The 9,696-nt window shown below is 27.9% G+C and overlaps 1 protein-coding gene across 1 annotated transcript; it reads left to right on the top strand.

Annotated features, from left to right (window-relative positions):
- Window positions 1–1,094: 1,094 nt before the first annotated feature.
- Window positions 1,095–8,370, top strand: LOC107448372 (ankyrin repeat and MYND domain-containing protein 2). The gene has a single exon (XM_071187926.2). The coding sequence runs from the start codon at window positions 1,353–1,355 to the stop codon at window positions 2,535–2,537; it is 1,185 nt and encodes a 394-aa protein (XP_071044027.2). The 5' UTR covers window positions 1,095–1,352; the 3' UTR covers window positions 2,538–8,370.
- The last annotated feature ends 1,326 nt before the right edge of the window (window positions 8,371–9,696 follow it).

Genomic DNA, 9,696 nt, shown 5'->3' with positions numbered 1-9,696 from the left:
AGCCAAACCTACACCAAGTATTAATTGTAATTTATGTTGTTACTGTTATTTAATATTTTTATTACCTGCCCAGCAGTGCACAAAAAAGAGCTTAAGTATAGCATTTTTAAAGTATTTGTATATTTCATATTTTTATTTGTAAAACCTAATCAGTTTACATTGCAGTGGGGCCCCATTTTTTAATTTGCCCCAGGGCCCTTGGTTACCTAGCTACGACCCTGTGTATGCCTGCTCTAGTTCCGGTTAGAAAGTTTGAAGCTGCTTACTGCATGTTATCCTGCGAGGCGATATTTTCAAACGGATAATTTTGTTTTCAATAAAAGAAATAAATTAGATAATTTCTGAGCTCAAATCTGCCATATTTCATAAGGTATTAATGTTATTACGTAATTCTGGGGAGTTTAAAGTGAATTTTTTTTTAGTTATTTAGAGATATATTGTTAAAAAAGGTGACATGGTTGCCAGATTTTGAATAACTTGCTTTTTTGCAGTCTTGGTATGGTCTCTTTCCATAAGTTTGTTCTTGTTGCAAGCTGTGCACCATCTTACGTTAGTGTTAACACTTTTAGCATTGTAACTTTTTAGTAACTAGCATTGCACTTTTAGCAGTAGAGTAGAATGAAGTATTGTTAGCATTGTAAACACAAGTAATAAGTAATCAAATACATTGTTTGCAAGAATCTCAAAACACAATGATGCCAAAAGACTTTAAAATGCAACGGAAACAGTAACCCGGAAATTTAGGTAGTACCGAGCTTGCAGCGTTCCCTAGTGTAGAAAAACACCATCCATGTTGAAATAAAAATTCTACTTCATTCTATTCAAAAAAATTTAATGATTCATTACAATTTAAATATTTACTAATTTTTATTTACTGAAATTTATTTTTATTTACTTACTTAGTTAAATTAATTTTAATTAAATTTGACTTTTCCCCCCAAAAAAGGATTTTTGAACGTTTTTTTGGAAAATATTTTTTGCAAATATTATTTAATTATATATATTTTTACAATAGTAATTTTCATTTGATTAAAAATTGGAAGAAGAGAAATTTTGTGTTGAAGTGCAACCTTTTCCCTATTCTTCTCTACGTTTGAGGCAATTGTCCAATGGTGGCTCTCGATTTCCTTATTAAGGAGGATATTTTATGCCAGCAAAAATGTATCCATTATCTGGCGCTCCAAATTATGTAATCGAAAAATCGATATAGTAACTAGAATATATTTTCATCGAATCTGTAGAATAAACAGAGAATATCTTGTTTACCGGCCTTGTTACTGTTTATTAGTTTAACAGTTTGAATATTATTAGATTGTCGTTTTAAGATTGACAAAACATTACTTCTAGACCTGATGGCTGAGTCATCTCAAGAGAACGGTAGCAAACAGTTGGAAAAGGAACTGTTCAAGTACACTTTGGAGTGTAATTATGAACAAGCCAAATATCTTATAACTGTTGAAAATGTACATGTAGATTGTGTAGACGAAGATGGTACTACTCCTCTACAACAAGCTGCTTACAAAGGTGACTATAAATTATGTAAACTTTTTCTTGATTGTGGGGCTAATGTCAATGCAACTACTCACGTATCAAGATATAGTGCTCTTACATTTGCAAGCTTATCTGGGAATGTTGATGTTGTTAACCTACTCTTAGAACATGGGGCTTCAACAACATCTGTCAATTCTATCAACAAAACTGCTTCTCAAATGGCTGCATTTGTAGGTAATCATCATATTGTAAGCATAATCAACAATTATTTGCCCATTGAAGAAATCGAATACTTCACGAAAATTCATGGTTTAGAAAAAGAACCTAAGCTCCCTGCAGTGCTTAGCCAACCAGTTCACAAACTTGTTGTTATAACTAACATTAATCCAGTGAAAATAGCAATGTTTATTCAAGCTACTCCTGTTATTCTTGATAATTCTATAAAAGTTGCTCGTGTTTTGAATATATTGTCAGAGAAAATGTTTAAAGATCAATGTAACGAGCTTTTGTCCTTGAAATATCATCATTTGGCTTTCGTGTTAAATGCTTGTGAAAAGTTTTACTTGGAGCAAAAATCCAAGTGTTCAGAAACAACAGAAAAATTTGGGAAGGATGTCTTAACTCCACTTATCAAGCGGTGGATTTGTGGAGATAAAAATGGTTTTCCGATTGGCTTAGAAAAATTTCTCCGCCAAGATGTTCGTGAATACCCTTACCTCGAATGTACTTTGTTTCAACAATTAGTTCGCACTCTTGCTACTGGGAATATAGGTGAAGAACCTAGTGCTATATCAATTATTAATGAAGCTGTAACTGGTCAGAGAGGTTTTAACATTACTACATCATGTGTTACTTGTAGTGATCCTAATGCTGAAAAGAAATGTTCTGCGTGTAAATCTGTGCAATATTGTGATAAAACTTGCCAAAAGCTACATTGGTTCACACATAAAAATTTCTGTGCTGAACTAAAAAAAACATATGAAGAGGAAAAGCTGAAAGAAGTGGAAGAAGGGGTGGAGAATAATTCTGAAGCTAAAGAGTTATAATAAATTTCTGATGAGTTTATTCAAAGGAAAGTTTAAGATCTTAAAAAATTTAAAAGATGTAGTCATATAAGCATGCTTTGTGTAAAATGCTGTTTGTTTGTCAGATTTTGAACAATATTTTGTCTTTTGAAATTTCATTTTGTGCAAATTCCATATTCTTATTTATATCTTTGTATGCTTCATAACTTACTTAAAGTTAGAGCTGTGAAATTTTTTTTTAAAATAACAAGCTTTGTTTTCAAGTCCAAAGAGTAATTTATAATTAAGTTAAGTTCTTTTGTTTTTATCAATAAATTTGAAATTTTATTTAGAATTTTTATTATGTTACCTAAAATTATATTAAAATTAGATCTTATAAATACTTGTTTTTATTTAAGGTGCAACTATATAAATTTTCTGGCTAGGTTTTGTTTAGTTTTAAATTTCTTCTATGAAATATTTTTTGTAAATTAATTTTTTTTTTAAATGGCCCCTTAGGAATTTTTTATGTAAAGATGAATTTAAAGTTCTTTTTATTCCTTTAATTAATAAAGTGTGAAAATTAGGATTTATAAGTTTTTAATCCTCTATAAAGCTGAAAAGTAAAGTATAATAATTTTGCAATTACTATTTTGTATATATGTCTCAGCAGTTAATTAATGAGTACCACGTTGGACAAAATATTTTTTGCTAAATTGATCTATGAATGTTTGAAATGAAAACAAAATATGTTCTAAAATAACAAAAAAAAAAGAAGAAATTTTTTTTTATTTTTTTTAACTAAGAAGAAGCTGAATTAGAGAGTTTTTTGTATCTTGATAGCTTTGCAAGATAACTCCAAGTAACCACGGAAGAAACCCAAAACAAAAAAGATAAAAATTACAGTAGGAAGCATACTTATAGGGTGTAACTCGTAACCATCCCTGGACAAGCTATAAAATATTTTGAAAATGCAAAATCCCTTTGGCCCTTTGCTAGTAGTAAGAGGCAGAAATAGGTACTGTTATGAAAACATCCCCCACTTCATTGCTATAAGAATATGTTGAAAATCAAAACAAATGACCAAATTTAATGCATTCAATAATTATTGGAATGAATTCTAATGTAATTTTGATCATAATTTTTTTTTTGCTAACACTTTTCTACTTATGGAAACAGCATGATTTTGATGTTCTAACTTTCTGGGTCACTCCCAGATATGGAGACTCAAATCAGGAATGGTACTAATATCTGAAGATTCTGTGTGTGTTCCTTTAATAATCATACTCAGAATTCTAAAGCAGGGTATTGTCATCGCGTATCAAATGAAGATGTTGTGATATCTATACCATTTTTGCAATGCATTCATTTCCGAATCTTTCTCTTTTTTTTATTTTTATGTTGCTATATGCCTTCCACTTGTCTTCACATGAGGCAGTTATTAAGGGTGATATTCAAAATTCTGACTGCTACCCTAGAAAGTGTTGCTGTACTGCAATAACCTTTCCACTAAGTCACTAGAGATATTTTATTGTGTTTTTTTACTCCAAAGCTTTTGTTTTGCACCACATTCTCCTATATTGACACTGTAACTTAATTTAATCAGAAGTGCTTTTTGCAACTGTAACTTCATTTAATCAGAAGTGTTTTTGCAACTGTAATTACTGTTTCAATAGCTGTCATTGAGATTTTTTGTGACCAATTTTGCAGACAATATCATAAATACAAAAGATTTGTATCTGAGTTTACTTTTTAACTGCAATAGCCATTAGAGTGGCGCCTTCTGCCACTACCTCTCACATGTGCTGAACTTTCACTAATTTCACCCTTTTTTTTTGTTGCCTAATTTCTATCGAAAGACTTGATGAGTCCTTAAACTGCAAGAGTATAATATATTGCACACAAAGACCATCCACAAACTGCACAAAAGTGATTGAGGTATCTTATCTATTCTCCTCTATTTGTTTCAGAATTTTTTGGACATTTGACTAATAATATGATGAAAAGTAAACTTAATTAGTTGAATTTTCCTATAAAGCATTTTTAAGGGCAAATTAGGGGTCATATACTTATTTTTATTTACTATCATTAGAATTTGAAAGCAAAATTTGTTTGATGGAAATTAGTTGTGGCAAAAATTTAAATTTGTCTCTTTGTATAATTTATTTAAAATAATTTTAATGCATAATAATAATAATCACAGAATTTTTTTTAAATGATCTTCTGAGGGGTTGTTTACAATTTTTTTTAAAAGTTTTTTTCGAAACTGGTGAAATATTTTAGTATTTTTTTTCAAATCTTCATATTTTTAATTAACAAAATTGCAATTTTAGATGCAATATTGAATCCTCAAATTGACTTTCAAAGAGATATGATACCATTTGAGAGCTTAATAATGTTTCAAAACAACTAATAAAAAAGTTATATAACTTAAGTGAAATTACTAAATGTTATTATAAAAATGTATTTTTTTTTTTTCATTTTAAATTTTATTCAATCCAATAATACCTTTAAAGAATCATTTTTATTACAGTTCAATATCAGAGATATTTTTTACTCGTCTGCAAGCTTATTTCACTCATTAAAAATCGGTAATATTCCTAAAAAAACAAGTTGGGTGTGTTTTTACTCGTATTTTAAATAACAATAGAGTGAAAATGCATGATTCTTTCTCGAAATTTTCTTAAATTTTTTCTCTCTGTTTCTCTTTACCTTTTAACTTTGTTATAGTAGTAGCAATACCTTTACTTATAAACAACTGAATGTGAATAAGGGTTTTTAAACCTAAACGGGTAAAAATTATAATAGAAATTGACACACAAATAGTTGGAAATAATTACTTGAATATCAAAGCAAGGATCTGAATTTAATATCAAAATAGTAATGTTTGTGATTTCAATTTCGATAATGCTATAGAATCATGGGAAGAGAAATTTAAATATTTATTTAAATTTTAAATATACAAAAAAATTTTGAAGTCAGTTTCTGTAATTTAAAATTTCATTATTTTTTACTATTCTAAGGTGAATTTTACTCTTTCGAAAAAAGTCAAGGAGTATTTTTAGTCTATGAAAATGAATCCCAGCTACGGCTCTGGTACAATTTGGAAAAACATGTTTCTGAAGTTTTATATTACTACACTAATTTCAGTTTTTTTTTTCTTCCTAAAGCTGCTGCGGTATGTCTGGCCTCATTACTTTGTTCGAGGTTGAACTAAATCAGTGATTTAGCTGTTATAAATCAGGTTGTTTTATTGTACTCAAATACACTGTCACAAAATTAATGTTGCTTTGTGTATGCGGACATCACCCTCTATTTAAAACAATGGTTAGTCATAATTTCTGGACAAAGTAAATTTGTGAGATGAAATTTTGGTTTAAAAATTGTCTTTCAAGTTAGCTTTAAAAAATTGTGGGAGCATATTCGTTAATGCATATTTACCTCTTTATGTATAATAATAAAATCAATGAAAACATTTAAAGTTAGCAAAGAATTTTTAAAAATAATTATTGTAATGTATTGAATAATTTTAAAGGCATAATACTGTTCTTTACAACATCAGAATGCAATTTGCCTGTCCAATTCTGCTAATAATGCTTAATATCTTAACTTAATATGGTCTAACACATGGTACATTCCCTCTGCCAGAAAACATGCCAAACTTACAGTAAAAGTAGCACTTTTTGCAACATTACAATGTTAATTATGTTAAATTCCTAATTAAGATTACTTTTAATTCTTTTGGTGCCAGGGCAATTGGAACACATTTTCTTAATATCCAAATTTAATATGTTATATAGCATAATTGATTATTTATGTTGGTAGTTCTCTCTAAATCATTAGAGTTCAGATTCAACTGTTGTGAACCTGAACAAAGACAACTGTCTTTGTTCAAGCTTTCATCTATCAAGTTCAGTCTTGCTTTGTGTATTAAATTCAAAGAGATATGAGTAAACAATATGACAAATCTTAAGTAAAAAACTAACTTAATTTTATTTATGTGGATTAAAGTGTTAGAATTATAGCCTGTAGTTTTTGTTTAAATGGTATAAAATTAACTAATAAAATTTTTTATGGAAGGTTAAAATATTTCATAAAAAAAAGTCTGCAAAAAAAGTGACTTTTTTTGAATTAGGAATGGAGAGTAGAGGAAAACTTTCCATTTTGAAAATTTTTCTTCCTCACATCACCGCATACATGGACAATGCAGATTACTATTTTTATATTTTGTAAATTAACTTGGAAAAAAAAATTCTTAGAATCACAAAAACAGCTTTATTTCCACTCTGCTACCTATTTTTAGTAATTTCTTTTCTTCATGAACCATTTTTCATGCATTTTTAGTAGTACCACTTTTATCATATGCGAAAAGCAAGTAAACTAATATTACCACCCAGTTAATTTCAAAATTCACTTTTATTATGAAATTTTTTGTATCGTCAAATATACATTACATAAATAAAAAGTTTGTCTGAGTTATATCAATGTTTTTTTGCTGGCAGTTATTCCGTTAGCACTCCCTTACAAATTTTATAAAAACATAGGAACTTACACAAAGTTATTATTTAAGAATACTTATCAAGCATTTTATAACCAAAACAAAAAAAAAAATTAAGATTATCAAATTTAACAATTTTATTACTGCTTAACTTAAAATTTCATAAAAACTATGGAATAAAAATCCCTCAAAATCTAATTATGTAAAGACACCTAAGAACATGATTTCTAGGCAATATCATTCCAAAACCTGCCTTCAAACAGGCCTTCCCTCTCCTTGACCTGTCGCACCACTGAGTTTTTTTTTTTTTTTTTAAGTAAAATTTAATGCATATAGTACAAGATTTTAAACAGCAAGAATGCAATTTTTATTTATCTAAATAATTTTATACAGAATTGTATTAGCTAAAAAATTTTAATGGTTGACTAAGTTTTTCTACATTGAAGTAATAAATTTCCTTTTTCAGTTCACATTTTATTTTTATTACATCACCTATCCTTTTTTCTGAATTTTATCTTGTTGATTCATTAACTATATATAAATGTAGTCCTGATCATTATCTGAATTGTAAATCATTGCATATGTCAATGAAAAAGGATTATCTTGTTATAATTATCAATTAATCAAATAATTTTTCTGAACTAACTCTATTCTACAATTACGGTTAATTGTATATTTGTTAATTATATATTTGAAAATAATTTGGAATTGTGACTAAATGACATTTAAACTAATAAAAATAGACTGCTTTTGTAAATGTAAACACTTAAATGGAAATATCCTCTGAAAATTCACTTTTCATGTGATTATAAAGGGAGAATGGTGAACATTGGATAGGCATCATTGTGTTTTATGTAAATACTAAAGTGATTTTTTTTTTATAAAACTTATTTAGTTTTGTCTGTTATTCTCGCGTTTTAATTTTAAATTTATTTATTATTTTTATTCTTATGAATCAAAAAAATGGTTTGTCAAACTATAATTGACTAATTAAAATTATTTTTTCTAAATTGAATGGTTTCTTAGTAAGACATTTATTTTGAAACATTTATTTATTTACAGAAACAAATTTGATTAGTATGTTGCTTTCTTTTTTAATCACTCATTTCAAATAGATTCCTATTAAGAAAAATTTAGAATATGATATGTATAATTAATTTTTTTAACAAATTCATCTTAAAAATGACTGTAAAAATGACATATGACTGTAATTCTACTTATAATTTAGCTTGTGAATCAATATTTTTTAAATATTGTTGCACAGCAAATGAAATATGTTTATGTAAGAAATTGGTTGTTTTGTATATTACAGCCAATGAAATAATTGTCATGCTTGATGTTTATAAAAGAAAAAATAAAACAGAATTTAAATACCAATTCCAATACTTTCTTTAAAAATCTCTCTTTTTCACTTTATTACTAAAAATTTCATTCTGATATTCAGTACTATAACTCAGCAGAGCAATCATTAATAAATTGAATATTTAGGCATCACAATATTTGTTAGTGTTACTAATTTTCAGTGGCATTGAATTAATATAATATTCCAATTAATATTACTGAATTTAGGGTGTATTCATTATGTTCTTTTTTGTTGTCTTTATTTATTATTATTATTTTTTTTTTGAGCCTTAACCTCTATTACCCCTGGCCCTCAACGGGCTGTTGTGGAAATACTTTACTTTATTTAATAAATTAAATAAATACTTTCGTAATTTATTTAATTTTCAAATAAATTGATTATTAGAGATATTGTTTAGATAGGTCTATCTTTCAAGCATTAATAATTTTTTAAAACATAAACAGTTTACTTTCTTAAATCCTGTAATAAGGTTCTATTAATTGCCTCTTGTTGTTGTTACTTATGACATTTGCCAACAGCAAGCCTGCTTGAAGTCAAGTAAATTTTTAAGGCTGAGGGTGCTAAGGCTATCTCTTTTTTCAGTGGTGCCATCTGTGGCCAAGAATTTGACTTCAGCCACACACGCCTTATCCCATTCTACAGGGAGGACCCAATCATACTGTGCATTTATTCACTCACAGATTGTAATTTTAACCAGAACCAGAAAACGATTAATCTTCGATTCAGTACCCCCAGAGATATTGATTTGTTACGGGAACTTGGATAATTTTATGACCCCGACAGATTAACAGTCAACCATTTAATACACAGGGATTCTTTGGTTGGCGGAATTCAAATTTACTTTCTCACAAACTCACCGTCCTACCAACCAGTTATCCCGACCCATACCTCTTGATTTTTTGATCAAAAAGAAATTTTGCAACTAAAAACTAAATTGTATTTTTAAAAATCTTGTTATCCCTTGTGAACAATTCATGCAAAAACTGTATATAGCTTTGTCTTATTACACTATAATAAGATATATTTTTATCAATCAGGATGATTCAAATGTAAATCAAATTCCGAAATATGAAATTTACTATCACTTCTAAAATTCATTATCAACTTGAAACATTTTTTAAATAAATTCTAGCAGTAATTACAATATTTTTTTATTGTAATATTTTGCATCCATATAACCTAGATAGCAAATAGACTTATATACTCTTCTTGGTCTAAAAATAAATTCATTTTTTTTCAAGGTTCACTTTTTTCCATTGGTTATTATTTCATTTTTGGCTCAGATTCTGGGTTGATGCTGGTGGCTGTAATGATGCTTTTTCAGATTCATACAAATTAAG

Source organism: Parasteatoda tepidariorum, chromosome 11 (assembly GCF_982258835.1).
Source record: "Parasteatoda tepidariorum strain Cologne lab strain chromosome 11, Ptep-v5.0, whole genome shotgun sequence".
Lineage (NCBI taxonomy): Eukaryota > Metazoa > Arthropoda > Arachnida > Araneae > Theridiidae > Parasteatoda > Parasteatoda tepidariorum.
This window is presented reverse-complemented; position numbering and strand designations above follow the sequence as displayed.

Coding starts and splice junctions, on each gene's coding strand:
- LOC107448372 (XM_071187926.2), top strand. CDS start 1,353: ATGGCTGAGTCATCTCAAGAGAACGGTAGCAAACAGTTGGAAAAGGAA.